This window comes from Trachemys scripta, chromosome 5, assembly GCF_013100865.1.
Source record: "Trachemys scripta elegans isolate TJP31775 chromosome 5, CAS_Tse_1.0, whole genome shotgun sequence".
Lineage (NCBI taxonomy): Eukaryota > Metazoa > Chordata > Testudines > Emydidae > Trachemys > Trachemys scripta.
The window spans coordinates 119,360,838-119,380,948 of NC_048302.1; the positions used below are offsets into that span (position 1 = coordinate 119,360,838).

General features: G+C 40.5%; 1 protein-coding gene across 1 annotated transcript in view; it reads right to left on the reverse strand.

Moving 5' to 3' along the window:
- The window catches only part of DOK7 (docking protein 7), a 101,333-nt gene that overhangs the window by 47,654 nt on the left and 33,568 nt on the right, over positions 1-20,111 (reverse strand). Inside the window, exons 6-7 of the mRNA XM_034772337.1 lie at positions 12,354-12,461; positions 9,392-10,266 (exon numbers count right to left, since the gene is read on the reverse strand). Of these exons, the coding sequence (XP_034628228.1) occupies positions 9,392-10,266; positions 12,354-12,461 (983 nt within the window). The remainder of the gene's footprint in view (positions 1-9,391; positions 10,267-12,353; positions 12,462-20,111) is intronic.

Below are 20,111 nucleotides of genomic sequence, written 5' to 3' on the forward strand. Positions count from 1 at the left end.
GTAAACTGCTTCAGAAGTGGCTGTATTTGAATGGTGAGTGAAGTGATCCTCAGATTCCTCCTCTGTTTCAGGGGGATGTTATGAGGTAATTATTTAAGGTGCCCCTGAGTTCATGCAAAGGATAATTGCTATTGTCACTGTCTCTGTAGAAGCTTTGTTGTCTAAGGCTACATACACACTACCACTTATGTCAGTACAAGTTATGTCGCTCAGGGATGTGAATCAGCCACACCCCTGAGCAACGTAAGTTACACCGACCTAAGTGCCAGTGTGGACTGCATTCTGACGGTGGGAGAGCTTCTCCTGCTGACATAGCTACCGCTGCTTGCGGGGCCTGGAATAAAGTAAATTGACGGAAGAGCTCTCTCCCATCAGCTTAGAGCATCTGCACTAGGAGCACTACAGTGGTGCAGCTGCAAGCTCTGTAGTGTAGCCATAGCCTTAGAAAATAAACTGATGCAGGTGAAATGCCATGTTGCGATACCCTTGCTCATCTTCCACCATGAATAGCCACATTTAAGGCAATGGGATGAAAAGTCCTACTCACTGTGAGTAAAGGTACTTAGTCTGGCCCTAACTAAGAGAACCAAATGAGATGTAATTGAAGAGAATACTATTAATAGAAATGGATAGAAATAGAAAGCCTGAAAACTGTTCTGATTTATGCCAAATGCCAATGGCATCAAAGACCATTCTCGTAGTGAGAGTCAGTCAAATGTAATAGATCCCCAGACATACCTCTTCTTTGCGCAATTAAATATTATTTATTGTTGGGTTGTTATTTATTTGCATCTGAGTGTGACAGTCTCTCCTTTTATAACGATGTTACAACATGTTGCACAATAATCAGTGGGTTGATTTTTTTATTTGGAACTATTGGATTTGTCTTTGTTATCAAGTATTTTAAAGCATTTGGGCTTGAAGGCTTCTTCACTGCACCTCTATGAAAGAAATGATATCTAGTCAAGTTTGTCCCAATGCATTAAAGTGTTTCCAATTGAAAAAGAAATTACATAAGACAAAACCCACAATTTATTATGGGCCTTGTTCGCTCCCATTGAAGTCAATGACAAATCTGTCATTGATTTCAGTGGTGCAGGATCAGCACCTATTTGTCAATAAAAATGAAAGCAGGTAAGTGGGAATGCTCAGGAACTGCCTACAGCTCTGATCATGGAAGAAGAACTGTTAGTGAGAAGAGGAAGGTGTGGAGCTTTAAAAATTGAACAGCCTTTCCTGTTAATTTAGAACTGCCCTGGAGTTTTAAAGGTAAAAAAAGTATAATATTTTTGTTGAGGTTCAATAGATATGTTCAAAGAAGGAAAAAAGGATTATAAAAAGTGTTGTCTAATGGTTAGACCTGGGAACTGGGAGACAGAACTGCTTTGCTGCTATCTCGCTGATCTGATCTAGTCATGTCCTCTCTGTGTCTGTTTCAGTATCTTTGAAATGGGTTAATTAATTTTCTAAAGCTCTTAAAATCCTCAAATGAAAAGAAAAAGTATAGAAATGCAAAGCATCCATAGAAGTATTAATCAGCAGGTGATTTACATATAGAAATAACTCTCAGAATTTTTAAGCCTCAAAACACGCTAACTTACATGCAAGGGACAGTAAGACTTTTTTTTAGTAGAGATTTTCTAGTAGAGGCTGATTGAAAAGCAAAAAAAAATCTCTTTAGAACAAAGTTTACCTATTGTCATTTAGAAGAAAATACGTATATGTGCTGATAAGACTTAAAAGTATCGTATTTGTTCTGAGCTGAGTTACACAAACCTCTGAACCTACATGGTTTAAACATTGATAAGTGTCTTTGCCAATGATATGTCACCCGATGTTGTCCTTTATATTTGGAAATCAGAAGAGACCAGAGACATTACAAGACAAAAATGAGCAGTTCTGTCTTATGTGAGATGGGAGTGTGATGACACTAATAGACAAATGGATACGTATACTGATACTGTACATTATCAACAGACTTGGAAGGATTAGATTTATCAGCAAACACCGATTTCATCGTAAACACACAAAATGATTAAAAATATTTCCATTGATAATAATCAAAATTTACAGATAGGCAAATTAAGAAAAATGTTGCTTGAGAACTTATTCGAGTTTGATTTAAGGATATTTACTGTATATATTTTGACATGTGATGTTGACAATGTTTTGAAGGTTATAAAGGTTTAACTTTCTGAATCTCAGTCTACTGTCATTAAATAATTATCTGATCCCCCCCACTATTTCCCACAACTCTGAAAATTTACATAAATATTGAAAATAAATGCTTAAAGTTTTGTGCAACTGTGAATATTAAAATGGAGAAATAAAAATGCTTTAAAATAATTATTTTAAAATCATAATTATTTTTTAAAAATCTAGTTTTGCCAGCCTAATTATAAAGCACCTCTATGATTTCCTTAGCATCTTTTTTTTTAATTAATGAAAACTTCAGTGTTAAAACAAAAAAAAACTGAAAAACTTCCCTTTACAGACACGACAATAAAATAGTCTGTGGCCATCCCATTGCACAAGGTTACATCCTACAGATGTGCTTCTTTCAGACCCATTTTATATGAGTTTATCCTTAATGACATAGGCACCCAGGTTCACTTTACAGTGCATGGACAGAGTTAGATTCCTCAGAATGGGATTCACAACAGCCAACAAGCTAAGCAAGGTAGCTACCTAAACTAGCCAGTAGGAAATGCCAAGGAGAGGAGTGGGTAGGCATTTAAGTCCAGGCCTGAGGGAGGTTCCTCACCCTGCTCAGTCACAGCCTGTGAACCCACCCCTGGAGTTAAGAATCTAAGCCAGGCCAGCTCTTTCTCACAAAAAATCAGAGATACCCACCCACTGTTATAACCAATAGTCCACCAGATAGGGGCACTCACCTGGGATGTAGAAGATGTGTTTTCAAATTCCTGCTCTGCCTGATTTGAACCTGTGACTTAAAACTGGGTCTCCTATATCCCAGGTGAGTACCCCAACCACCAGGCTAGAAAGTCAAACTTTCCCTTTTGCGCTCTGGCCCAATGAATATTTAACTATTTACAAATTTCTAACAGGAGAGATTGAGAGTGCCCCACCCCAGAATACCCCAAAGCCTGGAACTTAGGTGTTGCAACATCGACATGCCATTTGTGAATCTACCCCTTTGTGCCCCAGCTTCCCATCTGTAAAATGGGATAACAGCGATTTCCCCGCCTCACAGGAGTGTTGTGGAGAAGGTTGTGAGGGATTCAGATACTATGGTAATGGGAGCTATACAAGTACCTTAGATGGATGAATTCAGTAGAATCATTCCTGATTTGTACCATTGTAAGTGAATAGGGGCCCTCATCTCCACAGAGGTAGTGGTATTTCCAGATGATCAAGCAATCAAACTGGCTGAATATATGCTGGTGTTTCATAACAGACCCACAGAAAAACAATTATTTTTATTTTTATGCTGACTGCATCACAGTAAGTTAACTAGCAAAACCTTCTAATCCTATACTCTTCACATGCAAAAAAACTCCCATTGAAATCAATGAGAGTTTTGGGTAAGCCAGGAATATAGGATCTGGGCCAGCGTTTCCACAGTTAGGCACATTTCTTGCTACCCTCACTGATGTTGATACACCACAAGGAAGTCAATAAAAACAGCCATATTCATTTCATATCCATTCAAAATGCAAGAGGATGACAGTTTGGGGCAGGAAAAACAGTATCTGCCAGATGGAAAAGGACAAAATCAGTTGGAAAAGACAGTTTTATTTCCAGGCTTCTATGAAATTTTACAAACAATGGAGAAGTTTAAGAAAAAAAACACCACCACCACCTTATAAAAATCTTGATGTTATCTCCTAAACTATGGCATCAAATGAAGTTACAGAAAAAAAATATGTACAGTGAAGTGCTATTCCCCATTCTAATAGTGAGTAGGTAGTCGGAAATGGAATGAACACGGTCCAGTAATAAATCTGCAAACCTTAATAAAAACAATCCAAGATTCTAAGCCTAAAATATGCCCTATGTATATACTATACAAGGATCTCAGCTAAAATATTTATCTGCATAACTGAAAATACCTATATGAAAATACAGTGGTAAAGGCACACTCAATGCAGTTTATAATTAAGGGAATCTTGTGCACGCTGGGCCAATGTACCACAGAATACAAAAGCACATTTACTTCCTAATCTTAAACCTCAGCTGCTAATATATTTCTAGTTCCTTTGTGTTTTATTTCAATGTACAATAGATTTTCTCAGTGGTTATATTCTTCACCTTGAGTGAAACAGGAAAGCGTTAGTGCCATATTTTCAGTCTGAGCCTGAAAGATCCCAGTTTACATGCCAAATCTTGATGTCCTGCATTCTGGTCATCATCCTTCCGGTTACTAGTGGAGTGGATGACCCTTTTCAATTCTGCTCCTTAACTAGCTACTGGAGTCACTCTGGATTAGAAAAGGCAAATATTACCTTCCACATCCAGCATTCTCCATCTTCTACCCCAGACCCATTTCAGTCCCTTGATACACACCTCACCTACACACAGGTGTCTGCACCTTTGCACCACAACCCCAAATCCTGCCTCCCTCACTGGTTCTGTTGCCAGAGGACACCGCACACCTGTACTTGCTCCAGTTTTGACATTTTTACTCCCTTCTTTCTTGGTCAAATTACCACTGAAATAAACTTTTGCCTGAGTAAGGACTATAAGATTTGCAAAAGTTCACTAACAAGGATGAACATGAAAAACTGCTGCTGTACTTCATTATTGTTATGGACTGTACTGTTCTCTTCATCTCATTTACTTAGACTAAATATCAGGAATTTAAAAACATCAACACAATTTAATTAACAGTTTATCTGAAATTGCAAAAGCACGCAAAACATTGGCCCAATAAAGACTTTCTGAACATCTTCAAATAGATGTGGAGAATTGATGTCAAGTAATCCATGATTCAATTCAGCTTGCTCCTAGTGGTATCCCAAATGTATCCTATTCACAGCATGTAGAATAGGAATTATTTTATTACAGAATAGGGATTTGTGTCTTCATCATATTACGTGTGAAGAAGGCACGGACAGGGTCCATTAGACATTTCTAAAACAATTGATCTTGCTATAATGGTTTGATTACTTTTAACAGAAACACAATTGTTATTTGTATAATTCAATAAAGCATATTTTCAGAGTTCTTTAAAATGGGCAGGGAAGAGAAGCAAAAGTATTTATCCTGTACTAAAACAAGTTCAAGTTGGGGCAGCCTTTCTCATGTCACTATTTATTTTCTAGATTACTGTCCATTCCGCATAAGACCTTTTTCAACATTTCCTTACAGTTAGAATGGCTGAAAGTACAGTGGCACCACAGTTTTCCTCCTATATGGGGTCTGGTCTAATGCATTTAAAATCAATCGTCCAATCAGGGAGCGGACTGGAAAAGGGGGAAGGAGTGACTTCAGTCCTTTACAGTTTTGAAGACATACAGCGCCAATACCATCCTCTAGTACCCAGAGACTTAAAAATAGACTGCACTACAAGCACATGAAGCACTGCAGGACAAGAAAAGGCCAATAGCCCAACAAGCTCATTAACTTCTTCTGAATATGAAAACCTGTTCTCTCCAGTGAGTTATGTAACTCCCACATACTCATTTAAAATTATACCCTTAAATTACCTTATTTAACAAGGTAATTACTGTATTTTCTGGCGTATAAGACTACTTTTTAACCCAGGAAAATCTTCTCAAAAGTCGGGGGTCGTCTTATACGCCGGGTGTCGTCTTATATGGCGGGTGCTGAAACTTCTGAGCCGGACTGGAGAATCTGCGGTCGCCGCATATGGTGGGGGGAGCTCAAAAACGGCCGCGGCCGCATCCCCGCCCGATGACGAGGTGAGGGGGCGCCTCACCGGGAAGGTGTAAGTGAAGGGCGGAGCAAGCTGCAGGCGTCCGGGACGCCCGGGGTATGGAAAACAGAGATAGAGCGGCGCTGTGCCCAGAAAAACACGCCTCTTTCACCCGTCTGGCCCGCCCTTGTATCCTATTACCGTACCTCCTTCTCTGCCTCTCAGATCTCGCTCCTGAGGACTGCAGTGAAGCGGCGCAGGCGCGCATGTGCGAGATCTGAGAGGCAGAGAAGGAGGTAATAGGATACAAGGGCGGGCCAGACGGGTGAAAGAGGCGTGTTTGCGCTACCGCTCTGATAGTCTTGGAGACAGGGAGGGCTGGGCAGGCAGGGAGAGCTGACCAATCCAAGCAGGCTTTGTATACAACAACCAGCCAATCGCCGGTAAGGTACATCGCTTGCCGTGATTGGCTGGTTGTTGTATACTGGGTACCACATACAGTACAGCACCAGTATCTGTACCTGTTCATACAGTATAGCACCAGTACATACAGTACAGTATACAAATGTCCAACAGTCAAAACCCCATCATGGCTCCACCATCAAGAAGAAAGAAATATGAAGCCAGTTTCAAACTTAAAGTTGTAAACTTTGCCATGGAACATAATAACTGCGCTGCTGCAAGACAATATGGAGTAACAGAAAAGATGGTTCGGGACTGGAAAGCAAATGAAAAAGCATTAAAGAGTATGCCAAGGGGTAAGTGTGCATTAAGAAGAGGCACTCCACATTGGCCAGAACTTGAAAAACATGTAGCAGACATGGTGAATGAGCATCGCCAAAACAGTTATGGAGTGACACGAAATAAAATACATTTGTTTGCACTTCAGTGGGCCAAATCTAACCCAGATCACAGCAACAGATTTAAGGCCGCTGTATCCTGGTGTACTAGATTCATGGGAAGGCATAATATGGTACTGAGGCAAAAGATGAAAATTGCCCCAAAATTACCTGCAGATCTTGATAGCAAAGTAAATAGTTTCCATCGATACGTAATACAACAGCGCACTAAACATGGCTATGCGTTAAGTAGTATTGGAAATATGGATGAAACTCCAATGAATTTTGATATGGTTGGAAATAAAACTGTCCATCAAAAAGGTGAAAAAACAATTTTAATTAAAACAACAGGACATGAGAAGTCCAGTTTTACAGTGGTACTAGGATGCACAGCTGATGGCGCCAAACTGAGACCAATGATTATTTTTAAAAGAAAAACAATGCCGAAATTCAAGTTCCCTGTTGGTTGTTTTGTACATGTGAATGAAAAAGGCTGGATGGATGAAGAAGGGGTAAAGCTATGGCTTGATAATGTATGGAGCAGGCGACCAGGTGGACTTATTCAAAAATGTAGTCTACTGGTGTGGGATATGTTCAGGGCTCATTTAACTCCCAGCACCAAGCAAATGCTTGCAAGACTAAACACAGATGCAGCAGTTATTCCTGCAGGATTGACATCGTTGGTACAGCCACTGGATGTGTGCCTAAACAAGCCATTTAAAGATCGCATTCAAGAACAGTGGAATGAATGGATGGTTAGCGGCGAAAAGTCATTCACAAAAGGAGGAAACATGCGTGCTCCACAGTTGGATGTTTTGTGCAAGTTTGTCATAAAAGCCTGGAATGATATTGATGCAGAAACAGTAATCAAGTCTTTCAAGAAGTGTGGCATATCAAATTCATTAGATGGTATGGAGGACGACTACTTGTGGCAAGATGAAGAGGAAGCCGAAGCTGAGACCACACCATCTGATACGGAATTCGATCCATACGATGACTGCCTTACAAATGTATCACAAGATATCATTAATGTACTTATGATATCAGATGACGAACAGGAGGATTTTGAAGGCTTTTAAAGGGAAACTGTCACGCCAGCAAACCCTGTAAAAATGCCGTAGCTTGCAGTTATGATGGGCGTTGCTAACTTGCCAGGGACTTGCCCGGCACTTGCTCTCTCTCTCTTGTTTGTTATCTTCCTCCTATCATCATCAGTTCCAGTTTGGTTGACAGCTTAGAAAACAAACAGCATGGCAGCTCCCATGGGTTTATTGTCTTATCCTTCCTTTCAGCTTTAGAGTGAATTAGGAAAAGTTTAATCCACTTGCACTGTTTTATGTTTACATGTTTGATGACAAACAGCCTTATGTTTATAAGTGACAGTTTTCCTGCTAAGTACCTGCATGTCATAAGCATTTGAATTAAAATTACCATATTGAAATCAAATCTGATGTTTTTTTAATTTTTTTTTGGTGTGCATTGGAAGAGGGGTAGTCTTATACGGCGAGTATATCCCAAACTCTATATTTTAACTGGAAAAGTTGGGGGTCGTCTTATACGCCCAGTCGTCTTATACGCCGGAAAATACGGTACCTTATTTAACAAGGTAATCTTTAAGTGAGATAATTTTGCCTGAATTCCCAATTTATACATCATTTCCTAATTTTTTACATTCTCTCTCTCTTTCCCAGGTTTTCTATGCCTCACCAACATGAAAACAGCTTTATTTTGTTTCAGTTTAGCAGCCACAATAAAAACACCACAAAAAGTCTTCTCAAAAACCGGTAAAAAGAAATATTTTCTTCACAGAATGCATTAATAGTGTGTGGAACTCATTGCCAGAAGATATCATTGAGGCCAAGAATTTAATAGGATTCAAAAAGGGATTAGACATTTATATGGATAACAAGAATATCCAGAATCATAATAGTAAATATTTTAAAATAAACAAAAGTGTAGGAAAGTATGCAAACCCTCATGCTTCAGTTCTTAAGTCAGCCTCTAACTATTGATGGCTGGGAAGAACTTTCCCTGAGGGTTGGCTCTCCCATAACCAGCTACTGCAGGGTTTCTTGCACCTTCTCTGAAGCATCTGACACTGGCCACTCTTAGTGACATGATACAGGACTAGATGGACCACTAATCTGTTCTAGTATAGTAGCTCTTATGTTCTCTTTCACCAGTCAGAAGCTCCACCTTTCTGGCTTCCCCATGCACATGAGATGCTCACATACCACAAACTATCTGTCAAAATAAATATGCATCTTTTAAAAATGGCTATCCTAGAGTATCATCCATCCTTTTCAGCCTCCCTTCACTCTACTCAAGAAATACCAACAGCAAGACATCCTCATTTGTACTAAATTAATTATCATAGGACAAATTCAACCCTCCAATGTGCCTGTGACATTTCTTCTGAAGTCAATGCCAGTCACCCGTGTATCCAAGGAAAGAATCTGGTCCATTGAAAGATAATGCTTGATGGGCTACATGTTTCAATGTTTTCCTGTTCCAGACATGGTTTTTAAGGAGGGGAGAGGTTGCCCTCTACTGAACCTTTCAACATACCCATAAAACAGCACAAATTTCATTATCCTAAAAAGAAATAGGCTGCAATTCACAACTATTCTGACATCCTTAAGTCATTTAAATTAATGGTGTTAAATAAGGTACTTAAGTCTTTGTTAGCATCGGCTCAGTATTAGGTATTTACCTTTAGTCCACCACAGATTGGACAAGCTGAAAAGAGAGCTCTTGTCATCCCAGGGTGGGGGCTATATATTTCACAGGGGTCAGCTGGGACTCCACTAGGTGGTGCCAACTCACTACTTTTGGAGTCTAACACCTGTCCTTGTGGTTTTACATCTGACCACCTCGAAACAAAATCCACATATGTCTCATCACTTGAGTCTTTGGTGCCTTCTGGGAGTAAGGATGCATGCCTCCCCCTGTCTTGGCTCTGCTCAGGTGCCATCCGTGTTTCTGAGTGTGGTACCAGCACCTTAGGGTCACTAATGCCTTGAGGTGCTGGGTCCTGGTCCTTTGGTTGGGTGGAATCCGCACTCTTGTGTTGTACGTCTATAGCAGCTGCCTGTAATAAACTCCTGGGTGTGTCATAAATATGTCTGACAGGGCTAGGAACCTGATATTCTGAGCCCAAGCTCCTCTGGGGTTCACTGTGCAGGCAAGTACATAAATTCTGATCTGAAGGAAGGTTCAATGGTAGGCTAAGCAATGATCCAAACTCATCACCGTGGCAAATATCCAGACTCCCAGCATAGGAAGAGAAACTTCCAGAGTAAGAAGAGTGACTACCAGTAGCTATCCCACTGTCAGAAGAACTCTGACGACCTATTTCCTGTAGCTGTCTAGACCGAAGAGGCTTAGGAGGTGGTTTGGTGGTGCCACGTGCCCCTTCTGCAAGTGTTTTTTCTTCCCCAAAATGAATGCCCTTTGCAGCTGCCAGTCCATGACTCTCTTGAGAAGTGCTGGCCGAAGACTGTTCAGGCCAAATTGTTAACCTACTCCCAACACTAGCGTCCGAGTGGCTGGTATCTGAAGATGAACTTGACAGGCTTCTATCATCTCCTGGAATAAAAGAAACTAGATCAACCCATGTTCAAATTATAATTAAACTAAAAGCAAAAAAAGGACAAATAAGCAGAGAGGACTGTGGACTTCTATTTGTTTTAGGGGAGGGCTGTTTCTGCCATATTAACAGAGTGCACGTTACAATTTGTACCCCCAGAAAAATATTAAAAAAAACAACTTGGTGCCCTTAGTGTAAATTTACTGTATCTCTGAAAATATATCACATTCTATGCTAAAATTGAAGATTAGGTGCCTGAATCTCCTCTCTGGTGTAGATCAGGAATAGCTGAACTGAAGTCAATGACATAACACTGGGTAAAATATATCTCAGCGTATTCTACTCCAGTGTTATGTCATTGGCTTCAGTTCAGCTATTCCTAATTTACACCAGAGAGGAGAAGCAGGCCAAATGATCTCAAAATATCTGAGGATGTTCTAAAATATAAATTTTTAATTCTAAATTGCTACAAGCTGTATATTAGATTTCAACGTTTGTATTTGATTTGAAGCTGTTGAATGAGTTTCTGTTTCATAGAAATCCCTGAAATGTAGAGCATGAAGGGACCTCGAGAGGTCATCTAGTCCATTCCCCAAGCCAAGGCTGGTTTGATGCTTTTTATCTCTTACCAATGAATTTTAATTGAACAATTGCAAAGTCAACATTTAAAATGGCATCAGACATAAAAATCAATTGTTCAGCTCAAGATTATCTTTTAGCTGATAGACCCGAAACTAAATTCTACAATGTTCCAAAGAAAAACATAACTGATGAGCAGATGAAAATGTAATTGATATGGCTATGATGACAGTGTTGTATCCATAATATATACACATATCCCATGATACATTTATTCATGGATTGAAAAACAATTTTCCCCACTAGTAGCTGTAGCAAGAGTATTTGCACAGAAGGTCATATATACCTGAAGCACTCACTGGAAGTGGAAAACTAAGAAAGGGCTATGAATTGTCATGGTAGGGACAGCCAGGCATTTTCATCCCAATTAAAGGTATTATGGTATAGAAAGTGATTTTCTGCCTTCTTACATAAGAAAGGAAATTAATGGGTGGACAATGAGTCATTTTGTTAGTATTAATTTTAGACTTGGTGGAACACATTCTTAGCTGGTGTAAATAGGTATACCTCTGCTGAAGTCAATGGTGCTGTGTCCATTTGCATCACTCAGTGATCTGAGCATGAGTCAAATTCTATTCTCAGTTACAATGGTAACTTCATTGGACTCTGTGGTGTCACTTTGGATTTGCACGGATCAAATATATAGCCCCCTAAATCTAACCTTTTTTTCCCCGCTACGTTCATTGACTCTTGACCGTTGTTTTTCATGTGCCTTGGCTCCAGATGGGAAGACCTAGCTTTATTATCAGAAGATATATAATAAGTAAAAATCAGAATAATAAATCCAGAGTATCGCATAAGAAATACACCCTGGAATGAGTGAATCTATTTACAAAGGAGATTTTTACTGGGGATAAAGAAAGTTATAGTGGTTATTGGCTTTTAAAAGTATTTGGAAGTAAATGTATATTTAGAAGCACCAAATTATGCACTAAGCACCAAATTATGCCTCCACATGTAAAATGTCTTTAAGATTGATATGCATACACGCTGTCAAAGACACAGAGAAAGGAAAGGTTTCATGTCAAAGGGTTCTATTCCTCATCTTGGCACAGACTTGCTGTGTGACTTATGCAAGTCACTTCATGCCATAGGCCTTAATTCAGCAAGGTACTTAATCACGTATGTGACTTCAACAGGACTGCTCACTTCAATGGGACTACTCACATGCTTAAAGTTATGCACATGCTTAAGTACCTTCCTGACTTGCGGCTCCGGAGCCTGATCCAAAACCCACTGAAGACAACAGAAACAGTCCCACTGACATCAGTGGACTTTGGATCATGCCCTTAAAGCAATGGGACCTAAGAGAGTGACCTTGTCCAATATGTTTGGAAGGCTCAATATTTTAAAATGCTATGGTTTTCTTATTTCGGAAGCCTCAAGAAAAAGACCCTTGAAATAAAATCCAGACTTGTATCATAGCTTGATCGTGAGCATTTCTTACCTCCACTGCCCTGGCGACTTGAATGGGATAGTAGACTCAGGCGCTTTTCTAATTGCAAAGCTTCATGGGCCACTCTCTCCTCCATGTAGGCTGGATTTGCACTTGGGTCTTTAAGAAAGGAACAAATGAGTAAGTTTCTGAAAAAGGCAGTGAAAGTATTGAGAGAAAAACAACACAATGTTATACTGCATCTTCTACTGTAGGGCTTTAGCAAGCCTTGTCATGTGTTTGCATAGTCTACCTTCCTAAGTAACATCTCATTGGCAAACTTTTTATCTTGTTATTTCCCCGCTCCAGAAGGTGATAGGATAGGGGACCAGCGACCTTTAGGCCTGACCTGGTGAGGTGCTCTGCAGTCAGCGGGAGTTCTGTGTTCCCAGCATCTTTCAGGATCTAACCTAAAGTCAGCAAAAGTAGTAACTATGGGACTGGTCCTGAAAGGTACTGTACTGGAATCAAGGGCAATTGAGTGCCCAGATGAGACCCTAGATCTGCGGGATTAAGACGAGAGTATGTGACTTTGAAAATTAAGGGTGAAATCCTGGCCTCACTGAAGTCAATGGGAGTTTTGCCATTAACTTCAGTGGGGACTGGGTTTTCACTCAGAGTTTCTGGTGTGGATTTATAAACTAATTCAAAGACGGTAATATTTTTGCTACCATACAAGTTAGAATCATAGAAATACGAGGCTGGAAGGGACTTCAAGAGGTCATCTGGGCCAGCTATTTAAAAGGATACCCAGCATAAGTGTTTTTTTTTAAAACCTTGTAAAAATTAGACATAGAAAAGGTCAATTAGACCTTGCCTATACAGGACTATTGCTTATAGTACATTTTCTACTGGTTTAGCCAGTGTAGCTCAATGAAATGTCACAATGAAAGTGGAGGGGGAGAGAAGGTATAGAACGCTTCACAAACTTGAGCGTATACCTTCCTCAGAAAACATGCCATTCCTTTCTGTATCGCTTCATTTTCCAGCCATGCACAATAAAACCAGATGCTGGCAGCAATCATTATTATATTCTTGAAACTAATTTGACAAGATTACTGTAAACATCTTAAAAATGTATGGCATGTTTAACAGCTGCAGTGTATATGGTCTGCTAACTCATTCTCATTGAAGTTTCAGTTGGCCTCATAATTACACAGGAAAAGCAGCAAATGTGAGATACAATAGAGATTAGCTTTGGCACAGCTGCAGTTACCACATTCCTGCTCACACTGATAGTCACAGCATCTGTAACAAACATATATGGAATCATTTAACAAGAGAGGAAGGATAAAGAGAGAAATAAATTGCTGTTGATGGGCTAGTTGAGATGATGAACAACTTCTAACTGTGGAAACCAAGATTTCCATGTTCTCACATTGTGTTTCTCCATTCTCAAAGACTTGGGCTTGGTTCACTCCTACGGTGCAGATGCATCAATGGAGACATTCACCAGCATGGGCCAACTATTGCTGGCCACCCTCAGAGACAGTAGGCTTAGCGATTCAGCCAAGGTTGTATAGGACCCACCCAGCCAAGGACATCCAGGAGATCATAGAGTCATAGGACTGGAAGGGATCTTGAGAGATTGTCTAGTCCAGTCCCCTGCAGGATCAAGTATTATCTTCTAGACCATCCCTGACAGGTGTTTGTTTAACCTATTCTTAAAAATCTCCAGTGACGGAGATTCCACAACCTCCCTGGGCAATTTATTCCAGTGCTTAACCACTAAGGGGGGGAGGGATAGCTCAGTGGTCTGAGCATTGGCCTGCTAAACCCAGGGTTGCGAGTTCAATCCTTGAAGGGGCCACTTGGGGATCTGGGGCAAAATCAGTACTTGGTCCTGCTAGTGAAGGCAGGGGGCTGGACTTGATGACCTTTCAAGGTCCCTTCCAGTTCTAGGAGATGGGATATCTCCATTAATCTAATCTAATCATGACAGGAAGTTTTTCCTAATGTCTAATCTAAACCACCCTTGTTGCAATTTAAGTCCATTGCTTCTTGTCCTATCCTCAGAGGTTAAGGAGAACAATTTTTATCCCCCCTCCTTGTAACAACCTTTTATGTACTTGAATGAGCTCAATCAAAATATCTCACAGATCCCTTGCCCCGACCCTCACCACTGATTTTCTGGGCTGCATCAGCTGGCTCTAAGCCCTTTAGTGGAGAAGAGGTTACAGGCATGGTGCACTCTTTAGCTTTCCTCCCCATCTAGGTGGGCTTTTCATTTCTGAAGATCTGTAGCCTGGTTTCCACTGACAGACTGAATCGGGTATACTATGTATTAATGATAGATATTTATATTGAACATTAAAGCTGCTCTGCAAGGGGCAGGGCTTAAAGTGTTCTTAAAGAAATGTTGTGTCTGTCAATGACCATGACTGGAACAAAGTCAGTGTCACTCCCACTTCACAACCCCAGGCCATCCTGAGGCACACTGACTTTATAATCCTCTTTGTTAGTGACATGCCTCAGATGTATCTCCACAGACTTTTTTTTGGGAGGCTGGGTCTGTGACCCCACCCTCATTCCCCTGCAACCCAACCCATTTTAAGCATTGATTAGGATCAAATCCTGCAAATCCTTACTTAAGTAAAAATCCAGTTGCGTACAGTGGGAATCTTTCCAGTATAAATTGAAAGATTTCGCCATTAGTCCTCATGGCTCAACTCAGACACACCTAAACAAGGAGTTGGCGCCTTGTATACCAGGTTGCAAATTGCTGCTTGTATCTGTCCATGACCTGAGGGTGCAGAGCCGTTAGCTGTAACGCCCCTCCATTTTGGCATGCTCTCCATGCTGTAGTTTCTTCTGCTGTCTCTATTCAAGTGCTCTCACGTCCAAAAGGGGATCTAGATCAGCAGAGATAAGTTTTACAAAGCACTTCATGTGCAAGGCTGGTATAGTGAGGGAGTGAGCAAAACCAGACTGAATCTATATGAAAGAGTTGATTAAGATGGGCTAGGAGGAAACGTGGGTTAAAGTGTATTAGCTTCTGATCTCCGGAGAATTGTTGTTGTTTTTTTAAAATACTGGTTTAGGTCACAAGTAAAAATGAGTTGGTGGTGTCATCCTACATCCCATTTGTGCACAATACAAAACCACTAAACAATGTGTAATAACTTGCCATGATGGGCAGTCTCTGCTCCAGAGAATCCCAGGACAGTGATAGCATGACCGGTATGGACATAGCTGTCTGAGGACGTTTTTACAATGTCTTCCCACGCAACATCTTATTAGAGCTCCAGCCAGAGAATCATTTCATGAACACTAGTACTCTCTCTTGCTCTCCCCCACCCCACCCCCCAGGTTTTCCATACACCTGACTCCACAGTATCTAAGCACTTAGATTCATGCAAATGTTCAAATTAAGAAAAAGACTTCATCATTTCCAAACAGAAATGGATCCCCTTGTGTGAAGAAAGCTGCGCATCAGCTGCTGAAATCTTCCCCTGGCCCTACTTTCCTGGTCAATTAGCAGGGGGTTATATGAAGGTTGAATTGACTGAGATACCTATGATGGAGGGATTTTATTTTTACCATGAGCGTTGGTGGATATTCATTAGAACCAGCTGAGCAGTCCATTGTGGGATATTTTGAATACTTTCATACTGTGACATTTTATTCATGTATTTAAAAGCTCCAAGAGCATGGGATGAGCACTATGTAGAATCATAGAAATGTAGGACTGCCAGGGACCTCGAGAGGTCATCTAATCCAGCTCCATGCACTGAGGCAGGACCAAGTAAACCTAGACCATCCTTGAGAGGTGTTTGTCCAACCTGGTCTTAAAAACCTCCAATGATGGGGCTTTCACAAACTCCCATACTCTCCACTCCATTATCCAAGTCGTTAATAAAAATATTGAGGAGTACTGGACCCAGGACTGACTCCTGCTAGACGCCACCAGATATGAGAACCATTGATAACTACTCTTTGATTATGGCCTCTCAACCAGATGTGCACTCCCTTTATAGTAATTTTATTTAGACCACATTTCCCTAGTTTGCTTAGGAGAATGTCATGAGGCACTGTGTCAAAAGCCTTAGTAAAAATCAATTATTTTAAAATTAGTTATTTATTTCGATCCATAAAATATGAATCGGTAACTTTTTGAGATGCTCTTGCATTACAGATGCCATAAACATGTATTACTGTGTTATGTTACATTATTTTACAAAAATCAGTCAAGGATGGAGCAGCAGCCTCAATCTCTGCATTTCCTTCCTTTGCATGTGTAAGTCAGATCCTTGCTGTTACAAGTCTAGGGTGATCCTTACACCTGTTCCAGCCTGTTTACACCAGGTAAAAAGGGAGAGAGCAATGTAAATGGGCCCTAAAAAGCTCCATGTCTGATTGAAGGAGGATTCCCTCAGCACAGGCACCGTGGAAGACAGCCATAAAGCTAACAACCATAAGCCCACGCACATCATCACTCACGAGCCCTGACACAGTAAGTGTACCAAGGGCATGCTGAAATGGGGCCGTAACACTGCAGACATTCCAGTTATAGGGCAGCCTGGGGATGCTGCTGCAATTTAAAATGCTGCAGAATCAAGCTCTTTGACTGTAACATCTTCATAGCTGGGGTTGCGTCTTTAATGCTTGCATGTTGCTCCATCAACAAATACTGTATGTAATAATAGTTGTTAATAAATGGGAACTATCACATCTTTTCCTTCTAAACTTTATTTTGGATTTATGGATAATGGGTTAATTATTATAGAGATATTTATATTTGTTTGGATGATCCATTCCAAAGCATTGCAGTGGTTATTCAAATGTAGAACAAGTTTCATATACACCAAAAAAAAAAGTATGGATCAGGAAAATGCTTTTGTATCAAGAGTTCATTAAGTTTTCTACACAACTGAACTATACTTTTCAAAACTGAACACCTAAACTGCACATGCAAATCCTGCATTTGCGCAAACAAGGATGCACCTAAACATACCGGTATAATAGTCACATTTGCGTAACTATTTGCTCAATTATGTATGCAATTAATGCCGCCACCTTTGGAAATTGGATGGTTTTTTAATTAGACAAATTATCACTACTGTGAATAAAAACAAGATAATATGCTAGTTTTCCAATTAGTATTTTCCCCTGTGCCCCTACAGTTTTTTCAGGTCAATATTTAGTAATGACAGAGCACCATTTAGCAAAGATGCTCTGTGAACTTTCTGCACATAAAAGGCTACCAGAGGTGGACATCACCATGTCTATCCACAGACCTACTGGAAGGAAGTTTGGGGAAGCTGACTTGTTGCTTCCCCAGTCTATACCTATTCTGTGGATAGTGGAAAATTCAATCTCTGACTCCTTTCACTGCACTAAATTCTCTCTCTTTTCACAAAAATGCCCTTTGTTACATCAAGCAAACATTAACGGACCCTTTTCCTTCTTGAAGCTGTCAAGGAGGCATGTCTCTAAGTTCCAAGCAGTCTGAGAGAGGTGGTCAAGGGCAAAAATTCAAAATCCACCAGTAAATTGTGGAGAGAAATCTGGTTCATACTTAAGCTTCTAGACCACCCAATTATGTAATTCAGAAGATTTCATAAATAAAGCCCCTAGGAAGAATGTATTAACAACCAACACGACTTTGCATTAATTAATGTAAATGTAAATAATATTAATAACTTGAGGATTTCTGAGTATAACCCACTACGAGGAAGTTTAGATCTAGTTAGCTAAAGTGCAGGGATGATTTATCTATTTAACATATTCCTTTCAACAGACTGGGTGGATTTTGATACTCTTGCCAGATACAGTATGCAGCTGCTGGCAATCTGACCTTTTCAAGTAATACAGTACATTCTGTGTAATACAATACTTGATAAGGAAAACTAGACTGCACATGCATGTCCAGCACTATACACAAGTTAGGATAGGTTGTGTCATTTTACCATACATGTCTTAAACTTCTGAATGGCACACAACACACAAGTCTGAAATGCAGTTGCATGCAAAGATACGCCTCTTACAGTAATATAAGCTAGTGAGGTCGCCTTTTTAAAATTTGCTTTCAATATGTCTGTATATTGTTCTGCCATTCACTACTGATTAAAGCCATGTAAATTTTCCAATCAACTATGACAATATTACATGTATCTGTGAAGCATTCAAAATTCGTAGGTGGGAGAGTAAACTTTAAAACCATATATTGACTGTTGCTAAAGATGAGGCCTTAGAAAAATCTATAAATGCATTTCTGGGAACATTAGATGGATATATTAGCTGAAGTGTTGATGTGGGAGGTGAAGATATAAAAATAGTAGATCACAATTTGATTTCTGTACAGGAATGACAACAGTGGAAAGCTACGAAAATCAGGGAAAAGACAGAAAAATGGCCCACAGATGCTTAGGCATCCAGGGTGATTGATACAGCATAAATCCTGTTACAACAGATCATTAGAAAACAGAGGGAAGTACACATACATATCTGTATTCACAGAGGATTTTTTTATACCAAAGTACAATTACGCCCAAGTTTTGGGAGGTAGCAGACCACTAAAAATATCAAAAAAGTGCCCTGCAGAAAAAGTTGACCCCTCCCCCCCTTTATGGATCCCTAACGAGAGCAATCCAGTGTAGCTCTATTGACTTCAATGGGACTAAATGATTAGGTGGCTGGAGCACATGACTTATGAGGAGAGGCTGAGGGAACTGGGATTGTTTAGTCTGCAGAAGAGAAGAAAGAGGGGGGATTTGATAGCTGCTTTCAACTACCTGAAAGGGAGTTCCAAAGAGGATGGATCTAGACTGTTCTAAGTGGTACCAGATGCCAGAACAAGGAGTAATGGTCTCAAGTTGCAATGGGGGAGGTTTAGGTTGGATATTAGGAAAAAACTTTTTCACTAGAAGGGTGGTGAAGCACTGGAATGGGTTACCTAGGGAGGTGGTGGAATCTCCTTCCTTAATGACAGATTTCAGAGTAGCAGCCGTGTTAGTCTGTATCCGCAAAAAGAACAGGAGTACTTGTGGCACCTTAGAGACTAACAAATTTATTAGAGCATAAGCTTTCGTGGGCTACCGCCCACTTCTTCGGATATATGCATCCGAAGAAGTGGGCGGTAGCCCACGAAAGCTTATGCTCTAATAAATTTGTTAGTCTCTAAGGTGCCACAAGTACTCCTGTTCTTNTGTTGACTAATCGATTCAGACACTGTCACTGCAGCTCAACCTGCTGCCAAACTCCCCCTTTAATTGAAAAGGCCAGACCCTCACATGGTGTAAATAGCACAGAATCATAGAATATCAGGGTTGGAAGGGACCTCTGGAGGTTATCTAGTCCAACCCCCTGCTCAAAGCAGGACCAATCCCCACCTAAATCATCCCAGCCAGGGCTTTGGAAAGTCTGGCTTTAAAAACCTCTAAGGAGGGAGAACAGGAGTACTTGTGGCACCTTAGAGACTAACAAATTTATTAGAGCATAAGCTTTCGTGGGCTACCGCCCACTTCTTCGGATGCATATATCCGAAGAAGTGGGCGGTAGCCCACGAAAGCTTATGCTTTAATAAATTTGTTAGTCTCTAAGGTGCCACAAGTACTCCTGTTCTCCCTCCTTAGAGGTTTTTAAAGCCAGACTTTCCAAAGCCCTGGCTGGGATGATTTAGGTGGGGATTGGTCCTGCTTTGAGCAGGGGGTTGGACTAGATAACCTCCAGAGGTCCCTTCCAACCCTGATATTCTATGATTCTGTGCTATTTACACCATGTGAGGGTCTGGCCTTTTCAATTAAAGGGGGAGTTTGGCAGCAGGTTGAG